General features: G+C 53.7%; 1 protein-coding gene and 1 long non-coding RNA gene across 2 annotated transcripts; both read right to left on the bottom strand.

Annotated features, from left to right (window-relative positions):
- Positions 1-3,760: 3,760 nt before the first annotated feature.
- LRRC26 (leucine rich repeat containing 26) lies at positions 3,761-5,676 on the bottom strand. The gene is made up of 2 exons (XM_063144949.1): positions 4,995-5,676; positions 3,761-4,032 (listed from the first exon to the last, which is right to left on the bottom strand). The coding sequence occupies exons 1-2, from the start codon at positions 5,674-5,676 to the stop codon at positions 3,761-3,763; spliced, it is 954 nt and encodes a 317-aa protein (XP_063001019.1).
- Positions 5,677-13,637: 7,961 nt separating this feature from the next.
- Positions 13,638-16,572, bottom strand: LOC134411029 (uncharacterized). Its single transcript, XR_010026308.1, has 3 exons — positions 16,516-16,572; positions 14,898-15,038; positions 13,638-13,767 (listed from the first exon to the last, which is right to left on the bottom strand). It is a non-coding gene; the product is annotated as an uncharacterized LOC134411029 (long non-coding RNA).
- Between the last annotated feature and the right edge of the window lie 7,994 nt (positions 16,573-24,566).

The following is a 24,566-nucleotide window of genomic DNA, read 5'->3' as shown; positions in this document are numbered from 1 at the left end:
TAACCCTTACCATTCAGGTCTGTAAAATCCTTTTTACTTAGAGTGAATACACTGACAGGCTAATGTTGTCCCTATCTGCAAAAAGAAGGAACCTGGGAACTACAGACCAGTCAGTCTGACATCCATCCCTAGTAAATCTTGGAACAGATTATAAAGCAATGCAGTGAATGAAAACAATGCAGTGATTACTAGAAGCTAGCATGGATTTGTCAAGAACAAATCCTGTCAGACTAATCTGATCTCATTTTTTGATTGGGTAACCTCCCTTGGGGACTGTGGAAATGCTGTGAACCTAATATATCTTGACAAAGCTTTTGACAAAATGCCCCATGACCAAAATGCCCCTAACCCTATTAGATGGATCCACCATTGGCTACAGAATCAGACTCAAAGAGTGCTTATCAATGGTACCTCCTCAAACTGGGAGGAAGTAACAAGTGGGGTAGACAGAAACAAACTTCAAAGTTATCTTGATAGGGCAGAGTGCTAGGCTGAAAAAACAGAATGAAATTTAATAGGGATAAATGCCAAGTTCTACATCTAGGAAAAAGAAACCAAATGCACAGTTACAAGGTGGGGGATACTTGGCTCAGCAATACTACAAACGAGAAGAATCTTAGAATTGTTGAAGATCACAAGCTGAATAGGAGCCAACAGTGTGATGTGGCTGCAAAAAAAGCAAATGCTATTTTGGGCTGCATTAATAGAAGTATAGCTTCCAAATCGTGCAAATTACTGGTTCCCCTCTATTCAGCACTGGTTAGGCTTCATCTAGAGTATTGCGTACAGTTCTGGGCACCACACTTCCAGAAAGATACAGACAAGCTGGAGTGTGTTCAGAAGAGGACCACGAGGAAGATCAGGGGCCTGCAAACAAAGCCCTAGAAGGGAAGACTGAAAGAACTGGGCATGTTTAACCTGGAGAAAAGAAGACTGAGGGGAGACGTGGTAGCACTCTTCAAATACTTGAAAGGTTGTCACTAGGGCTGTGCACAGACCCCCCGATCTGCTCTGGATCCCGATCCACAACTTTTGGATGGGATCTGCTCCACTTTGGGACGATCCGCCTTCAGTCTGCACTGCTCCGCAGCAGATCCGGATCCGGAGCTCTGCGTTTTCCCCCATAGACTTGCATTGAAAATGTCAAACGCCTATAACTTTTTTAGTGTTCATAGAATCATAGAATAGCAGAGTTGGAAGGGGCCTACAAGGCCATCGAGTCCAACCCCCTGCTCAATGCAGGAATCCACCCTAAAGCATCCCTAACAGATGGTTGTCCAGCTGCCTCTTGAATGCCTCTAGAATGCCTCAAGTTAGAAACATGAAAATGGGCACCAGGAGAGCTTATAAATACATCCTTAGGCATGGCCACTTTGAAGGAAATCGGATCATCCCTTGGTTTTTGGTGAATTTTCAAAAGATTTTGCCCCATTTACAGAAATGCATGTATCTCCATCATTTTTCCAGATACACACATGCAACAGGGCACCAGGACAGCTTCCACATAGTTCCTTATTCATGCCCATTTTGAAGGAAATCAGATTGTGCCCTGATTTTTGGTGAATTTTTAAAGTTAAACCTAATCAGAATCTTCCTCTCAAGTAACCATGTCAAAAATGAGCACAGGGAACTTCAAGATAGAAAATTCTTAAACTGGGTGAGCATACAGCACATAGCTGTTCATGGGATAAACAACAGACCTTGCGTTGCCATGCTTGGGTTGCAATACTTCTAAAAATATAATTTCTTTCATGCCATCCACTCATTTCAAAGTGCTATAACGTGTTGGTTTTTCAAGATGCCACACACACACACCTCTGTCACAGTTCACACACTCCAGGGTATGCCCAGCCAGTAATTTTAATAACAATAATAATACTAATAATCACAATAACAAGAATTGCAACAAAAATGCTGTCGGACTTTATTACTAGTAAGGGGAAAGTGGACATGCCAAGTGGAACAGTGGACTGTGCCACCAGTCATTCGGCCGGTCCTGTCTAGGTACCCGCCTTTGAGAAGCCACATCACACATCAACTCATGCAAATCATTGGCTTCATTCCACTGGTTCCCCTTTGGAGGGCTCTGATGACCCTCAAGGGCAGTGGGCTCTGGGCACATCCACATGCTGTACAGCACATCATCCACTTGCACCACATCTATTCAGTTGTTCATAGAATCATAGAATAGCAGAGTTGGAAGGGGCCTACAAGGCCATCGAGTCCAACCCCCTGCTCAATGCAGGAATCCACCCTAAAGCACCCCTGACAGATGCTTGTCCAGCTGCCTCTTCAATGCCTCTAGTGTGGGAGAGCCCACAACCTCCCTAGGTAACTGATTCCATTGTCATATTGCTCTACGACAAGAGGCACCAAGGTTATGGTGGGTACCTTGCAGTGCGGTGTTGCCTATCTGTTATTTTACTTTGTGTATTATTTAAGGTTGTGTGTGAGAGTTTGCTGGGGCTACTGCTTCACCGATCCACTAGAAACTGAAAAAAGTCCGATCCAAAGACAAAGAAAGAAAAGTTACTAAGTATCCCATTTTGCTTACTACCCCCCCCCCTCCAACATTGGGATTGGAGGATGCTTCACATAGGCTGATCACTTATCACGACTGGGAGATGAACCTGTCAATCAACGTAAAAAAAATAGGTTCCCCCTTCCTGCTTTACCCATTCAATAAAAATTAATTACAAGCAAACCGCACAACAAAAAATTCTGAAAATCAACACAAATGACACCCAGTCATCAATGTCTAAGCACAGTGATTTTCAGGGATCTAGCTTTAAAAACAAAGAAGTTATAGGTGATTTTTCACCCAATGCAATCCTATGGGGGGGAAATTCCAAAATGGCGGGCAGAGCCCTGAAAACACACAGAGCGCTTCACAAATGAAAGAACTGCTCCACATCACTCCACTGCCCCTCAACCCGCTTCACCTCCACCTTTAGTGGAGGTGGATCGGGTCGCTCCGCTCCCACTTCTACGACCTGAAACAGAGCGGAGCACAGCCCTAGTTTTCACACAGAGGAGAGCCAGGATCTCTTTTCGATCAGCCCAGAGTGGAGGACACGGAATAATGGAATCAAGTTACAGGGAAGCCAGATTCCAGCTGGACATCAGGAAAAACGTCCTGACTGTTAGAGCAGTACAACAATGGAACCAATTACCTAGGGAGATCATGGGCTCTCCCACACTAGAGGCATTCAAGAAGCAGCTGGACAGCCATCTGTCAGGGATGCTTTAAGGTGGATTTCTGCAATAAGCAGGGGGTTGGACTCGATGGCCTTAGAGGCCCCTTCCAACTCTACTATTCAATGATTCTATGATGGAAGGGAGCAGCTGAATGAATCCTACCTCCATGCCCCCCTTCACCCAACCACCCTTTCCTGGGAGAGGCTAGCTTTTGGCCTTGGAGCCTGGATGGCACAAATGTGTGTGTGTGTGTGTGTGTGCTGGGTGTGTGCATGTGATTTCGGGGTCAAGGGAGTGGGTGGAGAGATTCAGCACCCTCAGCTTCCTGCTGCCCTTCCACTTTAAGCCAGTATCCTGCTTTGAAATCAGGCAGGTTAACGCTAGCTTCTGTCATTGTCACCTCTGGTGAAACTCCTTGGCTGTCAATAATCAGGAACAACCATGAGCCATGCTCAGATCCACTGTGTGGTAAATGCCATCAAGACTGAAGAGGAGGGCATTTGCCAAGTGCCATATCAAGAATGTGAAAGAGCTGCATGGGGTGGTCGGGCAGAACATCTTCCTAGCGTGGCCGGCGCTCCGCACGCCTTGCCAGGGCCCCGGGCTGAATGTATGACACGGCCATCTTCCTGATGTGGGCCGCTGCCAGCGAGGCGACAAGGATGCAGACGCCGATGCTGGTGAGGAAGGTGGATGGGCCGATGAGCAGGAAAAAAGCATAATCCTGGGGACGCAGCCAGGACCCCTGGCAGTGAGCAAAGGATTCATTCCCGATGGCGACGATGGGGTACTGGGCGGGGTATGCCGGGTGTTTGCAAGAGACAGAATTCACCTCTGGAAAAGAAGGGAAGACACACTCAGGGCAGGGCCTTGTCCGTCCCAGCAGGTGGAGCAACCGGCCCAGAGGGTTTCTACCGTGCAAAGGCAAACCAGCTTGAAACTACTTTAAACGTTCAAGGTGTCTGCCAAAATCATTATGTGGATTACTAGAAAAGATGTCCCCCTACTAAGGTCTTTTCACACTGTCGGCGCAGTTTCTCCATAATTAGCTAGAATTAAACGGTTGGTTCCATGTGGCATTTAATATAGTGCTATTTCTCCCATATATGGCCACGATCCTTCTGTGATTTATACTACGAAATCAAAGGACCCCTGTGATGCTAGCTAATAGCTTCCACCTAGATGCTTCTGCCGCTTTTATTATTGCCTGTGTAGCATGGCTGGGGGGTTATTAGTGAATTGTCTCTTGACTGCTGCCTAATTATACAGCTTATGTTCTGGGTGGGAGTGGGGGCGCCTTTTCTTGCTTCCTCACATGTCCAGCTCCACACACACACACACACACACACACACACACACACACACACACTCATTTCAAGGTCTCCCATCACTCCCTTGAAAATCTCCGCCCTGCCTCTCTTGCTGCCTCTTTGCCCTCCCAGGACACCTGTGTGAAACTCCTTGGCTGTCAATAACCAGGAACAACCATAAAGGGGGCATCTTTGTCAATAAAGGGGGCACACTGGAGACGAAGGCTAAGCTCCCTCCGGTTGTCTCTGCCCTCAGTCTCTTCTCCAAGAACTTCCTTCCTAGGACACTGTTAACTGAACCAGGAATGGAGAAAAGTCGCTGAAGCCACAAACTGAGGGGGGATATGGCCCACCAGCCTGGGGTCTTTGAGGCAGCCGTGTGAGCCCATAGCCTAGTATTGCTGGCACTTTGAGGGCGATTGTGTGAGAGAGTGAACGGACTGCAGGTGGGCTTCTTTCCTGACACCTTCCCTGCCTCCCGCTCACCTGGGACTTTGTCCATGTTGTCAACAAGCCACTGGAAGAGGGGCTGGATGCTGCAGGAACAGGCCCAGGGGTTGTCATCGAGCTTGAGGTAGCGCAAGGAGGGCAGGTTCTCGAAGATGCCGGGCAAGAGGGCGGCCAAGGCATTGCTGTGCACAGAGAGGCTCTGGAGGTGGGGCAAGGCACCCAGAAGCTCTGGCTCCAGCTCCCGGAGCTTGTTGTGCCCCAGATTGAGCGTGATCAGGCCAGGCACCGGCAGGAAGGTCTCCGGCGGCAGGACGCTCAGGTAGTTCCCGCTCAGGTCCAGCTCCTTCAGCTGGCTCAGGCCCACCAGGGCCTGGCGGTGGATGCTCACCAGGGCATTGCTGCGAAGGCTCAGATGGCGCAGGGCATGCTGGGCCACGAAGGTGCGGTTCCGGAGGGCAGCAATGCGGTTGTAGCCCAGCAGGACGCTGGTGGCATTGGCCGGCAGGTTGTCGGGCACGAAGCGTAGCCTGTGCTCCATGCAGTTGACTTCCCCAGAGGAGCAGCTGCAAACCTCTGGGCAGCCAGAGGAAGGGGGCAAGGGCAAGGGCAAGAGAAGGGCGGCGGTGACAAGGACGAGGGCTGGCGGCCTGCTTCGGCAGCCCAGCATGCCGGAGCCTGCGGCTGGCGAGAAGAGGAGCTGGTTCCGGTACCAGGCCATGAAGGCAGTTATTGTGCCCTCCGACGTCTCTTGATCCCTGTCCTGACTCCTGAGCCCAGCCACCGCCAGCACCCTAGCCCAGGGAGGCCGGTGCAGTCCTCCGGGCGGGACACCGCCTTACTCTCCTCAGCAACTGTGCCTGGTTCCAGCAGCCAAAGCTCCACAGGGCAGCCTCTGCTCTGTACGCCTCCCTCCTCTGCTGCTCTTCTTCAACGTGCACTCCAGGCTGGGTGGAGTTTCTGCTCTTCCTTAGCAAATATTTTAACAGAACAGCCTTGCCTGCCAAGGGGCAAAGCCACAACTTCCTTGTGGGCCTGGCCTGTCTCCTGTGAGGGAACCCAGCCAGGCTGCCCTGGGCCACACAGGCTCTCGGCCCCACCTGGCACTGTCAGCCGCCTTCTGCTCCCGGATGGGCCAGGCGAGTAGGGCAGTGGGCTTCTGAGTGCATTTTCTGTTCTCTCCTGCCCCCTTCCTCCAAAGAGAGCTCAGGCCACGTTTTAGACTCACAACAAGCCTGTAAGGTAGTCTAAGCTGGACAGACATCACTTGGCTCAAGACTCAAGGAAAGCTCTTCACACAAGGCCTAATTAGGGCATGGGCTTGATGCCCCCAGGAGGTGCTGAGGGGGCCGAGCTGAAGCGGAGCTGACACGTGAAAGGGGAGGGGCCTTGCAGCAGCATGCATCGTGAAGTCCATGCGGCCTCCAGATTCAGAGGGGGCTGGTCACTGGTGAGCAGGGGCAGCCCAGCACCGCCCCCTTGGCAGGCCTCCTTGGTGGGACGAGGTTGGCTTTGGGCTCGATAGGCAACTTTTCACTAAAGGCCGCACCCAGCAGCCCTGGGGCTCTTTCCAGTCCTGTGAAGGGAGCGCCCTGGACTGCCCGTTGCCAGGCTCGGGGACACCATGGGATGTGGCAACGGACACAGCTAACAAGCCACCTTGGAGGCATGGGGTGGATGCCTTGGCCTCCCCTTCCAGCCCCATCTCAAACAAGGAGCCCTGAGGAAATGCACCCGAAGCCACAGGGGCCGCCCTGCTTTATCCTCAGCTCCCGAACATCAGCCTGGCCCCTCCCTGCATCAGGCAGGCTGGCTGCCTTGCAAAGGAAAAAGTGAGGTACGTACATGCCTTCATCTCCCCACGCATCACCCAAGTAGTGAAAACAGGCATTTATTTTAAAGTGCAAAATAATTCCAGAAATTGGGACAGGGGTGACTTCGTAGGGAAGAGCCAGCCGGCAATGTGCACAGCCAGAATCTGCTTTAGACTTGTTGACGAGAGGTAGGGGCAGGCGGGCGGGCAGGGGTGGGTGTTTCTCATCAGAGCTTCATCCTGGAGAGGAAAAGCTACGCTTGGGCTGAATGCTGGCGACTGATTGACACGCCTGCCCTTTTCCCTTGGTAGCTGGACAGGGGGCTGATGTAGTTTGTGGCAAGCAGGGTACCCCAAGAAAACAGAAATACAGGTGAAATGCAATCCTCAACAAGGCAGGAGGGAACAATCCCCCAAAACTTTTATTGCCCCTTTCCACCCTTCCATTTTCCAGGATGTGAAAACCTCATGGGTATTTGGCATCATAAACTATTCTGGATGAGCTTCCTCGGTCCCTTTCATCTTCTGAGGTGAGATTGAGGGAGTGCGACACTTTGGACTGGAGCATGGTGATGAGCGCCAGCTCCTCAGGTTCCAGGCTGCTCATGCCGGCCTCTGGAGGGAGGGGGAGGGGGGGAGGAGACAGATAGTGGGGGCGGGGAGGCATTGGCTTCCTGGCTGCAGCTCTGCCCACCCTCCAGAGCCCAGCCTTGCCTGACCCTGCAGCTGCTGCAGATGAGGCGAGGGGTGGGGTGGGGTGGGGTGGGGTGTGCCGTGCCCTGCCAGGGCCCTCCCTGCCACTGCAAAAGGAAAACTCAGCCCACAGAGGATACAGAGAGGGCAGGAAGCTCCGCGCCTTCCCAGTTGCCCAACTCACCAGTACAGGCAGGCAGGCAGGCAGAGCAGTTGCTCCAGGCAGTGGTACGCCGGCAGTCATCCACACAGGTCTGCACCAGGACACCGCAGACTGCAGCGAGACCCCGAGACCCCGGCTCCGTCAGGCACTGAAGCCCATGCCCCGCTCCTGCCCATGCCCCGCTCCTGCCCATGCCCCACTCCTGCCCATACCCCATTCCTGCCCATGCCCCACTCCTGCCCATGCCCCGCTCCTGCCCATACCCCACTCCTGCCCATACCCCACTCCTGCCCATGCCCCACTCCTGCCCATACCCCATTCCTGCCCATGCCCCGCTCCTGCCCATGCCCCGCTCCTGCCCATACCCCACTCCTGCCCATACCCCATTCCTGCCCATACCCCATTCCTGCCCATACCCCGCTCCTGCCCATGCCCCGCTCCTGCCCATGCCCCACTCCTGCCCATGCCCCACTCCTGCCCATGCCCCATTCCCTCAGCAGGCTGTAACTCCGAGCATAGCCCACTCTGTTTCCCCCTCAAAGCAACTTGGGAACTGTAGTTCTGCAAGGGAGTTAAGGACCCCAGATGCTCCGCACCCTCTCCACATGTTCATTCCCAGCCAGGGTTTGGGGAGGGAGCTACAGCAGTTGAAACTACCTGCTGACAGTCCGGTTATGCAAAGAGAGGGCTTGACAAAGCTACTCCAGTCAAGGTGATGGAGGCGAGATCCGGCTCTCCTTTGGAGCATGTTGTTGGTGGGCCTTGGAGGTGCGCATTCAACCCCTCTGAAGCCCTGGCTCTGGCAGGAGCTGCCCCACAGCCCTGAAACCCTGTCCCCACAAAAAGCCTCTCAACCTGTCTGGAGCACCTTTCTAGCATTGCTGAGGGAACCCCGAGCCGATGGTCTGAAGGCCAGATTGAAAATTCATTCCCCAGGAAGTGGAGCACCCACTCACTGCAGGCCTGGCCCAGCGCCACCAAGCACCACCAGCACAGCAACAGCCTCACCGCTGAGGCCTCTTCAAGAGGAAAAGAATATGAAGGGGGGGGGGGGGGGGAGAGACTCAGAACTGACATCAGGAAAAACGTCCTGACTGTTAGAGCAGTACGATAACGGAACCCACGGCCTAGGAAGATCGTGGGCTCTCCCACACTCGAGGCCTTCAAGAGGCAGCTGGACAGCCGTCTGTCAGAGATGACTTAAGGTGGATTCCTGCAGTGAGCAGGGACTCGATGGCCTTGTAGGCCCCTTCCAACTCGACTATTCTAGGATTCTATGAATTCAATCCTGAGGGAAAGAGAGGGAGAAAGAAATCCCCTCTGGTGTCAAGGGGCAGATTGTGTTGGAAGTCAGGGCACTTCATAACTGCGAATGTGAAAATGTCCCAACAGAAAAGTACAGTTTTGTCTGCTGTCCCTACTGTCTCCTCGCACCCCGCCCATGCCTGCGTCACGCCAGATGCAGTGAACGTGATCACCCAGGATTGCTGGCAGGAACTAGTTTGATCAGGATGTTCTGCTGGGAGCCATCTCTGGAGACACACACACACACACACACACACACACACACAGAGCGTTCTGCTTAGAGTGAACCAGGTGCATTCAGCAACCAGGAACTTGCATACGTCTGGCTGCATCACTTTTGAACTACTTGTCAAATGCAGCTGCCCTGCCAGCTCTGTCGGGGCTGCCAGGGGGTTGGCAACCCCTCCCCATTTTGCAGGTAGAGGCCCTACAGGGGTGGCTTGAGCCTGGAGAGGGAGGGTTGTCAACAGAAGCCCTGTGATTCTGGGGCCCAGCACATGCCTTCAACATCCCCTCACCTTTCTCAGCAGTTGTCTGGAATTTGCCACTGCAGTCACACGCCGGCCATGGTGGATGTGCCCAGGCCCTGCGGCAGTCTGGGCCACTGAAGCCCTCTGCGCAGACTGAAAGAATGCCAGACTGTGAATGAACGCAGCGAGGCCTGAGAGGAAGGGCCTCGTGGGCCCCCAGCACCTCTCCCCCAGCCCACTGTGCCCCCTGCCACGCAGCAGCTGCTGGAATGCTCCCCACCAGCTGCTGGAAGTGGTGGTTTTTCTAGCGTGTCTCCCAAGCCAAGGGGAATTCAGGGCAGCCGGTGTGGGGTAGGGGCATCCGATGGGATGGCAGAGAAAGGAAGCAGAGACTGAGAGTGGAGGGGCCTGTGAGGCGGGTGGGCAGGCGGGCAGACTGGGGCTGGTTTGCCACCTGACCTGTGTTGGATGGCCTGGCCCTGGGGCCATTGACAGCTGCCTGACAGGGACAAAGTCACGGGCCAAGCTGCACCTGCTTCACCTCTTGTACAGCTGCTTGCTCTTAGAGGCCCCAGAGCGGGGTCGGTGAGGAGGAGGAGGCCACTTTCAGCCATGTCCTCCCTGGAGCATTCCACATGTAGCAGATCCTTGGAGAGGGGCCCTCTGAACTCATGCAGACTGCCCCTTCCTTTACTCCTTCAGCAATCCCACAATGACTCATAGTGCAGCATTCTGCCTTCCGGTCAGAGGCCTTCCCCACCGGGTGCAGCCTCTGCTTTCCACGAGCAGTCTGAGAGACGCCTCTGGGAGCTCACAAGCAGAGCAGGAAAGTGGCCTCCTCCTCCTCCTCCTCCTCCCCCTCCCCCTGCGGGGAACAGAGGCAAACTGTCCCCCACTCCCCACACAGGGCAGTTCCATTCAGCAGCCACGGCCATGTGCCACTGGTGGTTCTGCTCCCTTGAGGCTGCACATTTGCAGAGATTCCTCTTTCTCCCCCCTCCCAACCCCCCAACCCCCCCCCACTTACTACTCCAGACAAAGAGTGTCGAATCTGGTGTGGAGACAAGGCCCTCTGTGGAGCTGATCAAGGAGAAGCCCGTCCCTGCTTGGAGGAGGACGGCGGCACAGGCGTGGCGCTCCAGAAGACACTCCCGCTTTGCCTGCTCCAGACTCTCCACAGAGGAGAAAGGAAACCACGGCTCCCCGGCTACCCCGCGGCCAGGCCATTTATCAAACCAGTCCGTGGCTGGAAAGGGAGACACAACCAAGTCAGGTGAGGGCCCTGTGCAAATGCTGCAGGATTGGAACAATGGCCACTGTGGTCTGGTCATGTGACCATTTCAACATTTATTTATGAAAAGTATTTACGTGACGCATTTCAGGCTTAAAAGGGCCGCCCAAAGAGGCTCACATAAAAGTGCAATAAAAGCCAGAAGCCCCCTCCCCCTGGCCCCAATCCTCTCACCTTCGCTGCACTTGCACAGGGAAGGCCTCTCCTCCTTGCAGTTGGCATCGTGGAGCAGCCCGGTCACAGCGTCAAACCACACGCAGTCCTTTAGGCCACCGGCCGCCAAGTCGTCCCGCAAGTACCTTCCCAAGACAAGCAAAGGGAAGTGGGTCACTCATGCTGCTCTGGAGTTCTGTTGGGCAGCAGGGGAAGAGGGTCCCAAGAGCTCACCGCCCCTCCGTGGGGAGCGCACAACAGCGGGCACTCTGCACGTCTCCTAGCAAATAGGCCAGCAGTCTCAAATCAGAGCTGCTTAAGAGCTGCTTAACATCCAAGCAGGAGAAGAATGTCACTCCTCCCCGCCGCCCGCCACATCCAACTGCTCCCTCCCACCCAGTGATCCGGTTGCTGTTGCTTCCGCAGCAACAACAGTGACAGACAGACAGAGGGGAAGACAGAAGGTGGCTGGGCAGGGGGTGGGGGCAAGGTTGGGGCTGGGGCTGGGGCAGGGAGGTGTGAGAAATGTGGTTTCCTCAGGGAAACTGGCGGGCGGCTGAGGGAGGAGCCTTGGAGGTGCAGAGGGCTGGGGTAGGGATTGGGTCCATCACATCCCTAATCAAGGCAGAGCAACTGGGATGGCTCCAGACTAAACTGAGCTATTTCCCAGCATGGCAGGGTGGGGTGGGGCGGGGCGGAACGCCACAGCTTAAACCGAGACTGTCGAATCTGAGCATGGCAGCACAGGCCCATCCCTAGCACGACTCACCCACCAGCCAGTCATTTCTAGGGGAGGCCACGCGTCACACAGATGCTCACTGTGCCACCTGCTTGCTGAGAGGCTCCTGCGTCGTCCAACGGAAGACAGATTCCTCCTTGAGATCATTCAAGCCTGTCCAGAAAGAGCCTCTGAAATTGGCACGGACCCAGTCCTGGAGGAGGGGTGAGGGGAGGAGAGAGGGCAACACTGACGCAGGTGATGACATGGCCGCATGCAAGGGATTGTCCGAGGGGAGGCTGAGGGACAAGAACAGCCTGCTCCTCGGGTTCCTTACACCAGAGCCACCCCCAGCCGCCCAAGATGTCTGTGTGCTGGCCGGCCATGCTGTACCCTCTCTTGGAGCGAGCCCAGGGACAGCAGCTCCGTCCTTCTGAACCTCCGGCAGGCTTGCAGGGCCTCGTGCCACCCGCTGGCTGACCAAGAGTCCCAGAAGTAGCAGCTGCCATTCCAGTGGCTCCAGCCAGACGCCATTGGGCAGGAACTCCAGGGTGCTGCGGCAGAGAGGACAAGGCCAGCTGACAAGAGGCACCAGTGGAAGAAACATGCGCCTGCTAGCTCTGGGAGAGACCGGAGCCCTTTTTCGGCATGAAGACACGTCCCGCATGCATGCCCAAAGTCCAACGGGTAGATCTGGGGAAGTCCTCACAACACCCAGCAGCTCCCTGCCAAGAGGTTCTCTGGCCAGGATCATAGATGAGGGAAGCAGGGAGGAAGACACCCCCGGATGAGGCTGCAGGGTGGCTGCCTTTGGACAGGGGGTGAGGGCACGCCCAAGCCCAGCCCAGCACTTACCCCACGGCCCTTTGCAGACCCAGGCTTTGCGCTGAGAGCATGGAGAGGCAGCCAAAACCTGCTCTCGCTGGTGCCTGATCTCCAGGCAGCCACCTGTGGAGAGCTGTACATCAGCCAGCCTAGATGGGGAAGCAGAGCAGGGTTACCCCGGGGGGCAGGGGGGCACGGCAGGGGGCAGAATGGTTCAGGTCATGGCAGGATAGGCCAGAGCTCTGTTTCAAATGAAGAAGAGGGGATGTCAGTAACCAGTATTGGGGGAGGGGGGACGGAGGACAGGAGGTGGTCTGCCTGCCTTTGGATGCTGGTGGGGTTGCCCAGCCCTCCCTGGAGACAGCGGCTGCCTGCCCCCAAAGCACTGACCAGGGAGAAGAGAGATCGGCAGCCTGGCCCCCAGCCCAGGCCCACGCCCCATCTTGGTCTGCGTCATTCAGCCCTGTCCAGCTGTCCTTCTGCACCATGGCTGCTATCCAGGCCTGTGGAGGAAGAAAGAAGGGCCTCACTCCCTGCCGAGGAAGAGCTCTGTCGGTCTGATATGCACCTTCCCCGACATTCCCTCGCAGTTCTGCAACAGCAACGGCTTCTGTATTAGGGCTTTAGTGCCCTAACGTAAGAGGACGTTGCGGGCACCATTTCTCCCTGAGAAGGGACTGTGTTGTGGCTGCAAGACTGACCCACCAAGCCCCCACTCAGTAGTTCTGGGTTGCGGGGGGGGGGGGCAATTATCATCTGTCAACAGCAGGTGGCAAGCAAGGAGGCAGAGCAGCTGGCCTGGTCTGTGACACCCAAGCAAAGGCTCTGAAGTGGGGCAGCCACCCTGGCACGATCCAAAGAGATCACAATAATCTTAGCAACAACAACCTTCCTGGGTTTTGTTGTCATTTTATCTGCTGCCTGCTGGTTCATATCTGAGTATGTCTTTGTTATTGTAGTTTTAACCTGGGCCAATTTACCAACTAGAAATTTGGGATACAAATATTCTTAAATGAATAAAACTGTTGGGACCTGAAATGGAGATGGAAGGGTGAGGATGCAGCCTGAGCAGTCAGCAGGGCCACCCTGGGCCCCTGCTCTACGGCTGGGCACAGGTGAACCTTGGTTCCCTCCCTCCCCCCTCCCCCAGCAATGGTGCCAGCCCTCCCTCCCCCAGCACCTGCTCCAGGCTGCCCCCTCTCACGCTTCCGTACCTTTTCCTTGGCGCTGCTGAGAGCTACGAGGCCCACCTCTTTGCCATGAGCCTGGCAGGCGGCTTGGGCCCCCAGCCAATCCTTGCTGCCGCGCTCCTCCACAAAATAGCAGTGGCCGTCCCAGAACCACCAGCCAGGATGCGGTGGGCAGCGGGAATTCACCAGTCCTGGGAACAAACAGCAAACACGGCAGTTCAACTGGCTGCAGCAGAGAAGCGTTCTGCCTCTGCTACCCCGGCTAGGCTCTGTCAGCCAAGGCTCTAAACCAGCAACTTCCAGCAGCTCCTGACAGCTCTATTCAATTGTAAACCAAGCAGCACATTTTGCCCAGCTCCATCTGCAAGAGAAAAAAGGAGCCACAAGCCCTAAGCCCTATCCCGTGGGCTGGGTCCTCCTGGTCGGTCAGCTCCTGTGTGGCTTCAGCACTCCCAGCCACCAACCCGCTCCTGGCCTTGCTGGGCAGCTCCTCACCCACATGTTGAGGAATCCAAACCCCGCGGCTCAGAGTTGGCGGGAGCAGGACAGCAGAGGGGGCGTGTGCAAAAGTGCCCAGATGTCCCTCAGGTACCCACATCTGATCCCTCTGCAGTTCTTGGTTCCCCCTCTGCTCAATCCGTGCTTTTTTTCTCCCCCCCCCCCATCAATTCTCAAAAGTCCTGAGCCCATGTTGCCAGAGAGCAGATCAGAGCAATGCATCCCTTCAACCCCCATCCATCTCCCCTGGCTGTCTGTTTGTGTTGGTGCTCAATCTGAAGATTGGCCAGCAAAGCCTTCAACAGCCTGGGACCAGGTCACCTCAGGAACTGCCTGGCCCCATGGGAACCAGAGGTGTAGGCTCTGCTTCCTGTTCCACCCAAATGGGAGATCAGACGGAGCCAAGCGGTGCCACTCTCGGCCCTGATGCCACGACTGTGGAACTCCTCCTCCTCCTCCCCGGAGAAGTTCAACAAACGGTAAAAGCAGCTGTTACTTGGGCTGCCTTTTCCTCTGCTCCTGGCTGCTTTATGCTGTTCTCAAAGATGCGTTAGTACTGCTGCCCCTTAATGCGTTAATATTGGTATCTTGTTGTTGTATTGTTTTTTTTTTTTAATGTTTATTCCATTGTTTTATTCTTATTGTTTATTCTATCACATTTTCTTTTTCTTGCAAGCCGCTTTGGTTAGTATTTTAGCAGAAAAGTGGACTATAAACAAGCACACTCCCTTGTGGTGGTTTCGTGGAGCACAGCTGGCCCTGCCTCTGGCCTCACTCACGCCCCCCCCACTACAGCCACCGGAGGCACGGAGGCCCCCCTTACCGTGAAGGCACGAAGGGCTGAATCGCCGCACGCAGCTCAGGAGGCCGTCGCACTGGCCCGTCAGCGGGTTGGAGACACGTGTGCTCAAGCAGGGGGAGCAGCGCCACTGGCAACGGTCCCCACAGAAGCCAGGAGAGCAGGCTGGAAGCACAAGGCACCACGTCAGCACCAATGCCACGTGATGCCAGCCGGGTGCCAGCTCCTGCAGTCCGAGGCACGGGCCTTGGGACGGGAGGCAGAGGCCCAAAGGCCGGCACATGACACCAAACTGTCACACACAATTGTCAAGAACAGGCAATGCCCTCTCGGATCGGCATGGGCAGGCTGGGGTGTGGCCTTCATGCCCTGCTGGTGGGTCTGTTTGGCCATTGTCCGAAATAAGACGCTGGACAAGACGGACACACTTTGGTCAGATCAAGAAAGGGAAGTCATACCGTGGGGTTGTCACATTTATGGCTGCATTAAGGATGCAGCTGGAAAGGCTTTGAACACCAACGTAAGTGCCAAGGATTCATACTAATCTCATCTTGCTGAGGAAGCACTTGATTTATGGTTCGCTGCCTATTCTACGAATTCAATGGCACAGGCGCTTATAAAATGAATCAAAGAAGCTTTATTTAAAGGAATAAAAATTACACACATGCACACGGAATGATAAAGGAAATAAAGGACTCACAAAATGTCTCCAAGCTTGGACAATTGCACCGGATAATAATAATAATAATAATAATAATAATAATAATAATAATAATAATAATAATAAAAATTCTTACCCACCTCTCCCTCTGGATCGATGTGGGGAACTACATTAAATACAACAATACAATACATAAAACTGGTTAAAAGAGCATATAAAACCGATACAACATTAAAATAACAACCACCGCATCTTAAAATCCATCTGGGTAAGCCTGCTGGAAGAGACTGGTCTTTATGGCTGCCCTAAACTCAGAGACAGCATTAAGCCGACGGCTCTCCTCCGGCAGGCCCTTCCACAGTCTGGGGGCAGCAGACTGGCGACTTCTCCCTGCTGGATCTCCAGCTATCAGACGCCACCAATGCTAGAAGGTCCAATTGTGCAGGCTTGGAGAGATTTTACCAGACACTCATTCCCTTTATCATGTAGCCCTGATGCTGAGGGTGCCTGAGAAACTGGCCTCTGGCTGCCGGAGCACAATGGCCCACATTGCTTTTTATGACCCGCCATTACTTTGCTTCACTTCCATTTCCATCTCTTCTTCTCTGTTACAGAACCTTACCGAACATTGTGAAAAGTTTTAGTAATTCATTACAGTGTGACATTTTAATAAAGGTATTGCCTGATTATGTATTTTAAGATTTTTCTTATGGACCAAGACAGCTTCCTTGGCTTTTTGTTAATTTTACTGTTTCAGTTTGACAGCTAACAAATTCGTTGCTGTGAATAATGTTAAGCAGCTCACTCACTGAAGGCTGAACGCATCTTTGCTGCTTTAAAAATACTTTGCTGCTATTTGACTGGTCAGTTCACCAAATCTGTTCTTGAGCTGGCAAACGCTTGGGGGCGGCAGGGGAGGGAACCCCAACCACCTCCGGCAGCTTCCTGCAATCCCACCTTTCGAGCAGGGCAGTCACTGACCTGATTTCAGGCGGAGGATGGCTCCTGAGCCAGGGCTGCCGACCAGCACCGTCCCGGCCACCGTGTAATGAGCACTGTTCAGGCTCAGCACCCCCACGCAGCGCTCCTTCTGCAGGTAGCAGGCATCTTGGGCTTCCTGCAGCGATGCCCGCCTCTGCCAAGGAGCCAGGCCCTGGAGGGAAACGAGCAGCTTCTCCCTAAGCGCCGGCAGCTCCACGTCTGCAGAATGGCGAGAGTGCAAAAACGGCAGGAATCAAGCAAGCTCTGCCTTGGCAGCATGAAGAAAGCCGTGGCATCCGATGGGCACAGGGAGGGAAGGGAGCTGGTCCAGGAGCTCTGCTAGCCCTGCCCGGCGCCTGCGGCACGGCATGGAGTGTGGCCATGCAGGATGCGCCCAGTGCTCACATGCAATTCAAAGGCCTCTCTCTGCTTTCTTTTTCCACACCAACAGCAATAAATGATAAAGTCCCCCAGCAAAGACTCCCGAACAAACTGAGCAGTCACGGAATAAGAGGAGAGGTCCTCTTGTGGATCAGTAACTGCTTATGGAACAGAAAACAGAGAGCAGGAATAAAGGGCCAATCCTCCCGATGGAGGGCAGTAAATAGGCAGTAAATACCAATCCCCGCAGGGATTGGGATTGGGACCAATTCTTTTCAACTTATTCAGTGAGCAGTGAAGTGGCCAAGTTTGCCAACGACACCAAATTATTTAAGGGTATGAAAACACAAAGGGATTGTGAAGAGCTCCAAAGGGATCTCTCCAAGCTGGGAGGGCGGGTGTCCGAATGGCAGATGCGGTTCAATGTAAATGGATATAAATGTTTTAAATAAATAAATAAATGTTGGGGCAAAAAAACCCAACTTCAAGTATAACCTAATGGGATCTGAGCTGGCGGTGACTGAACAAGAAAGAGATCTTGGGATTGTGGTGGAAAAGCTCCATGAAAATGTCAGCCCAGTGTGCGGCCGCTGTAAAGAAGGCAAACTCCATGTTAGGCATTACAAGGAAAGGAATTGAGAATAAAACGGCCAGTATCGTACTGCTCTTATACAAATCGATGGTGCGACCACACTTAGAATACTGTGTACAGTTCTGGTCACGACACCTAAAAAAGGATATCATAGAGCTGGAAAAAGTGCAGAAAAGGGCAACTAAAACGATCCAGGGCCTGGAGCATCTCCCCTAGGAGGGAAGGTGACATCAAATGGGATTGTTCAGCTTGGAAAAAAGGAGGCTAAGGGGAGACATGATCAAGGTGTACAAAATGATGCAGGGTATGGAGAATGTGGAGAGGGAGACGTTTTCCTCCCTCTCTCAAAATACTAGAACCAGGGGACATCCCATGAAGCTGATGGGTGGGAGATCCAGGACAGATCAAAGGAAGTCCTTCTTCACACAGCACATAGTTAAATTATGGAACTCACTACCACAAGAGGTAGTGATGGCCACCCATTTGGATGGCTTTAAAAGGGGGTTGGATAGGGTTGCCTCCTGGAGGCAAAGGCTATCCATGGCTACTAGCCCTGATGGCTGTGTGCTATCTCCAGTATTCGAGGCAATAAGCCTGTGTGCACCAGTTGCTGGGGAACATGGGCGGGAGGGTGCTGTTGCACCATGTCCTGCCTTGTTGGTCCCTGGCCGATGGCTGGTCGGCCCCTGTGTGAACATAGTGCTGGACTAGATGGACCCTTGGTCTGACCCAGCATCAGGGCTCTTCTGATGTTCTTAATCGGGTGTTCCAAAACATGGGAGAGGCCACACAGCAATTTAAAAAGAAAAGGAGGGAAGGGCACCAACAGGGTGGGCTGGGGTGTGGAACGGCTTCTAGCTGCACAAACAGAGAGGGCTATCAATGGCTACTAGTCCAGATGGCTATATGCTACCTCCCATATCTGAGGCAGGCTGTATGCCTCTGAATACCAGTTGCTGGGGCACAGAAGCAGGAGGGTGCTTCTAGGCCCATGTCCTGCTTGTGTTCTTCCCACAGGGGCATCAGGGAAGAGAAAGCTGGACCCATTTTGGTCCAGCCCAGCAGGGCTCATATTGAAATGTATGACACATAGCCATTTATGCAGTTTCATTGATATACACAACTCAGAGGCCTCTCTCATTGCCATTAATCACATGGATACAAACTCTGAAAAGAGGCAACAAAATATATACAAATCACAAAGAAAATTTGATTCTACAACTCAAAACAAAGACCACAAACATGAAAAACTTGTCCCACACCTGATAATTTCCATGAACACCCCACCCCACTGATTGAAAACATCCAGGTAAAACGAACCCATAAAACATGAGACACGTTATGCTCTGTGGCAAGTTGATCCCTCCTGGGGCGCTTCCAAGCAAGGCTTTCACCATGCAATCACTCTGCCTCTTTCACAGAAGGTCCAGATGTCCTTGTCTTCTATTTGTAACCCTCCTGTGTTTTCCCACCACAGCTTCCATCTTTTTTATTGCCAGAAAAAAAATCCATCAAGGAAAAAAGAAGGAATCGCTAGGAGCCCTCCATTCAGAAACCCCCCTGGGCAAAAATCCCCAAACATTCCACTGCCCCCCCCCCAAACAAAAAAGGGAGGCATCTGCAATGCAAGTGAGCGCTCTGCCCAGTGGGGATCTGGTCTTTGAATTACAAACTGATGTACCAAATGTTCACTTTTTAGAAGCCTCATGTGTGAAGGAGACTTCTGTCAGCCCTCTTTTCCCCCATCCAGTTTTGAACTTGTGTTCAGGATTGGGGGGCGGGGGGCTCCCACCTTCAGCTCGCTGGCAAGCCCAAACAAAATTGCCTTCGCCTCCCGAAAAACGAGCCGGGACCTGAAAGAGAAGGCAGGGATGGCAGCTTAGCACAAGGATCGTGCATTTCAAGTCCAAAATGCCTCACATCTCTCAGGAATCCTCTTCAGGTAGGACAGCATTGTGAGGCCGATTTTACAGGCACAGATGAGAGAGAGAGAGGAATTCACGGGCCCACCCAGCCCAGCCCCATAAAGTGTCTAATTGTGCCCCCTCACCTTATCCAGAGGATGTGGGACGCTGACCTCCCGCACTGTGGCACCCAGGTACCTCTTGCAAATGGACTCCGCTTCGCCCTGACTGCTGTAGCGCTCAGAAGACAGGCAAACTCCACGCTCAAATACCCAGGCAGCCAAGGGCAGGCACTTCAGAGAGGCGTACGTGGCTGCGCAAAGGGACTGGCATTAGCAGCAGGCCCACAACAGCAGCTGCACACTAGGAGGATAGTCCAGGCCTTGGGAACTACAAGTCTTGACTACTACAGCTCATGGCTGCCCCTGAAGACGGGCTGAGAACTTTTGATGGTGTTGCATGTGTGGGCCTGCCTGGGGCGCCTCACACAGCCACCATTTACACCCCCACAGCGCCGAGTTCCATCTTCCACAGCCTATTGATTGAATTCACAGCCACAAGTGATGCAGGGATTCTGCTGGCTGAGGCAGCTTTAAAAGGATGGGGGGTGAGAATAAATGGGTTTATCTTATAAGGTGCCATAGCATTCTGGGTTGTTTCTGCTGCAACAGGCTAACCCAGCTGCTTCCCCTCTGGAAAATGAGATCTGGTCCTGCAGGGCTCTTGCTATGTTCTTAAGCAACGGGGGTTCAAGGCAGACGGCTTGGCTTCTGGGCAAGCCGGCTCCACAACCCCCCTCTCAGATGCACTGTGCAGCCCTCAGGGCAGCCACCCAAACACACACAGGCTAGCAGCAAGAAGGGCAGCATGGAGCCCCACCTCCCAGGCAGTCCCCTCACTATGAGCCTTCAATGTGGGAGGGCTGCACTGAGGGTGGGGGGTGCTTGGATCCTTGGCCCACCTACTCGGCCCACTCCTTCCCCACGAGGAGCTCATCAGCCAACGGGAGCTACAGGTCTGGGGTGGCCAAAACACCCTCCATGAGCCCCCTCTCCCAGCGTGACGCTCGTGTCACACCCCGGGTCTTTGGGCCCACGGAGATGCTCTTCACCCCATTCCAGGAAAAACCCTCAAGGGCCCCTGATGCCCCCTCAACCCCGACCCAAGGACTCGGCTCTCCCATCAACTCCAGTCCCGCTGCTGTCTTGGAGCTCCTGGCTGAGCAGAGGCTCAGGGGGCGCTTGAGGCTGTGCTCAGTACCAAGCAGGAGGGGAAGCCACTGAGGGACTGGCCTGCTTCAGCCTGAGGGAGAGGGCCTTTGGGCGGTGGAGCAGCAGCAGCAGGTTCCAGGAGCTCCATGGTGCCCCACCAGCCCTCCTTCCTCTGGGACTCCAGGGTGGATGTTTCAGCAGATGTCATGACTGCTCAGCCAGGTTTCTCCAAGCTCCCCAACATTTTTATTCTGGACTCTGGGGGATGGATGAGGACCCAGCTAGATCCGAACCTGTGTTCTAGGCTGTGTAGCTTCCTCCCCTACTCACTGGGTGTCTCACTGTGGTACAGGAAGCCATCACAGAGGCCTGTCAGTGGGTTGCAACTCATGCTGGGCTCACAATGGGGGCACATGGACTGGCAATCCTGCCCGGAATAGCCCGGGGAGCAGCCCGTCTTGATGTACACGGCAGCTGCGGGTTGGGCATTGGGGTCTGCCAGGGTAGCCAAGCGCGTCCCCAAGCTGAGGCGGTGGCCTCCGGCACTGCTGACCACGGCGTTGCAGCCCTGGCCCAAAGCGGTGCACTGCCGTTTGGCTGCCTGCAGCACAGAGAAGCTGAGATCCGTAGACGGGGTGCCACAGAAAGATTTTCCTGGAAATGCCACGTAGAAATCTGGGCAGGGAGAGAGAGGAGAGGCAAAGTGGGAGAGCAGTGTGGCCAGGAGCCCCACCAGGAAGAGACCCAAGAGGTGGAACAAAGGGGCGCACCAGGCAACTTCAGGCCCACCAGGCACTTCTCTCTCCACCCTCCCTGCCCTGAAGGACCACCTCCCTGCTATATTGTCTTTTCTTTTGCTCCTACTCTGTGTCCCTCTGCCAGATGTGGAGCAGCAAGGGTGGGAGCAGGATAAGGCCTTCCAGGTGTTGGCCCCAGCCTGTGGCATTCGGTGCCGAGGGAAACCAGCCTGGCCATCTCTCCTCCTGCCTTCTGATGCCAGACAAAAATGGTGCTTTTGATTCAGGCCATCAGCTAAAGCTAGCTGGCAGTTCACTCGTTCTGGTGATTTTGTCCTGCAAAGAGCTGCGGTGTGTTTTTGTTTTCATCGTTTGACTGTTTGTGTTTAACTGTGTTTGTAGGATGACTTGTTGTGTCTCGAAAGCCCCTAAAATAGGGCAGAAAGGTGGGGGGCATAAGTGTTTTCATGGATGGATCATTTTTAAAATATTTGCATCCCTGGGAGGGTCCCTCCCCTAGCAGCCCAAAGCAAGGAAGGCTGGCTCTTCTTACCACTCCGGCGCGAGGCCTGGCATATCCACCGGTGAGGGCGGTGGCACGGCTCAGCCTTCAGGAAGCCAGAGGTCAGCGCAAGCACGCAGCGGTTCATGCCAGAAGTGCCCTGGGAGAAAATGAAGCTAGCTCCAAAGAGAGGTGAAGAGGGTGGGGATCAGTGAAGAGGGGCAAGGCTCACCACCACTTCCGAGACACCCGCTTTTAAATCCCACTGCTTGACTTGACTTCAGTCCCATTCCACCTTCGCCAAGGTTTCTTAAGCAACCTTATTGGCAATTAAAGCAAGCTTCACAAGGCCTGAGCTTGCTAGATCCAGGAACAACAAACTTTACAAAATAGCTCCTCTGAATGCCTTTTTATAAGTCTTGTGGGACCTGAACTGGTTGACTAGAGTTCCTTATAACAAAGACCTCCGCTCCTTTGCAACTTGCTTAAGAGGAACGTCTCTTGAATGGCTACATCTGAGTCACGAGGTAGCTCCGACCTCTTACAGGGAGCCTGTGCAAGCCCTCCGCTGCCTTTGGCCAGCAAAGTCATCAGGAGAGACCCCGGGTGGAAGTGATGCAGTGCTTCTGCAAGTGACATCTCTCCCTCTGAGGCTTCTTGCTTGCATTTGTCTACTACGGGAACTCAAAAGCTTGCTTGCGTTCCCTGGAACCTTTGAAGGCTGCGAGCTCCCTAAAATAAGCAGTTATTTTACAGGGGCAGCGTGTGGGGAGGACAGCAGCACAGCATGCGCCCCTGCCCAGCACCTGGCTAGGAGTGCCCACCCCCATGCTTGCTAGTTGGGGAATGCTGGGAGTTGTAGGATTCTTTTTGGTCTAAACATGCGCAGGATTATTTTCTGCCTAAACATGCATAGGAATGATGAAAGTTGTAGGCCTCGGTTCTCTCTAAACACGCATATCATTGCAATGGCTCATTTGGCCCTTCACGCCTTTTCCCATGAGCTGATTTGCCCTGCACAAGTGGCACAGAATATCCAGGCAGGAGGAACTTTACCGCTGCAAAGCTTTGTTGAAGGGAGTCCCATCAGCCCAGCTCCACAGACCGCCACTGCCACGGCTGTGGAGACCAATCCAGACATTCACCTGCAGCTCCTTCTGCAGCCAGACCTGAGGAGGAACACAAAACATATTCTCTGCCACAGGTTTTCCTAAGCACACTCACAGCAGGGGCTTGGCCAGAGCGCCCCCAAAGATTCATACTGTAAAATGCCACAACAGGGCGTCAGGGAGACCTGGTGCAAAGGGGAAGTGGGCTGGTGGGATGGCGAGCTGAGCTGGAAGAGACCCTGGGCCTTCCACTCGCCCTGCCACCCCAGGGGTCCTGGAGAACAAACCAGGCCACCCACAGAACCTCTCCTTGCTCCTAGGCAATGCCAGGTTGGTTAAAAACAAAACACGTATCATCTATGACCTCCTTCTAGATGAGGAGGCCGACCTGGCATGCTTCACAGAGAGCTGGCTGGGAGATGACAGTGGCCCGACATGGGCCCAGGCCCTCCCAGCTGGGCCCTGTGTTAGTGAGCAGTAATGGGAAACTGGGCCGGGGGCGGGGGTTGGGGGCGGAACAGAGTAGCTGTGGTCTACAAAGACAATCTTAACCTGACCAGACTTCTGTCCAGGAATTGAATCACATTGAGTGTGTGTACCTGAATCTAAAGACCAGGGATAGACTAGGGACATCCCATTCGAGACCAGTTTGTCAGGTGCAGCTCGGGAGTTCATGGCATCCATGACAAACATGGGCCTATGCCAATTGGTCTCTGGACCCACACATTCAGCAGGTCACACCCTCGATGCTGTTTTCAGTTCCAAACAGACAGATCTGTGGGTGGAAGTGATAAATACCTCTGCGTTGTCATGGACAGACCATTTTCTGGTCAGGGTTAGTATCATGGCTACCATCCGCCCCTGTAGGGGAGGTGGACCTATTAAGATGGTCTGTCCTCGAAGACTGATGGATCCTCTTGGATTCCAGAAAGCCTTAGACAGTTCTTCAGCTAGTATCGCTGACAATCCTGTTGAAGCCCTGGTCAATAGATGGAATCAAGACTTAACTAGGACTATCAGCACAATCGCCCCCAAACGTCTTCTCCGACTCACTTCTAATCAGGCACCTTGGTACACAGAAGATCTCAGGGAGTTGAAGTGGGAAGGATGATGACTGGAGCGCCAATGGTGGAAAACTCAACTTATATCCGACAAGTCATGACGTAGAGAACATCTTTGTTCCTATGGGGTGGCAATACATGCAGTGAAGAAAGCTTTCTTCTCTGCATGCATTGCATCTGCAAATTTACATCCAGCAGAATTGTTCAGGGTGGTGAGGGGTCTAATTCAGACACCTTCCCCCCTGAACCCACTTTTAGAGCCTTCGGTAATTCGCTGTGATGCATTTAACAATATTTCACAGATAAAATCTCTAGGATAAGAGCCAATTTAGATACCGTCATTATAACAGAAGCTGACAATGAAGTGTCCAGCAGCTCCGTGAGTAGGATAACACTGGATCAGTTTCAGCTGGTGAGTACCAAGGACATGAATAAGCTGCTTGGACAAGTGAGAATACCTGTCCTTTGTGGCTGGTCATCCAGGGAGAAGATGCAGTTAGACTACAACAACATATTATTTGCACGGCACTTTGAAGATAAAGTCACGTCATGAA

This window comes from Elgaria multicarinata, chromosome 19 (genome assembly GCF_023053635.1).
Source record: "Elgaria multicarinata webbii isolate HBS135686 ecotype San Diego chromosome 19, rElgMul1.1.pri, whole genome shotgun sequence".
NCBI classification, from domain to species: Eukaryota; Metazoa; Chordata; class Lepidosauria; order Squamata; family Anguidae; genus Elgaria; species Elgaria multicarinata.
Note: the sequence above shows the minus strand (reverse complement) of the source record. Positions and strands in the feature narration are given on the sequence as shown.

Bases quoted from the DNA above. Each gene is read 5' to 3' on its own strand.
- LRRC26 (XM_063144949.1), bottom strand. From the start codon at position 5,676: ATGGCCTGGTACCGGAACCAGCTCCTCTTCTCGCCAGCCGCAGGCTCC. The intron at 4,033-4,994 runs GTGAGCGGGAGG...CTTCTTTTCCAG, and splicing joins CAACATGGACAAAGTCCCAG to AGGTGAATTCTGTCTCTTGC.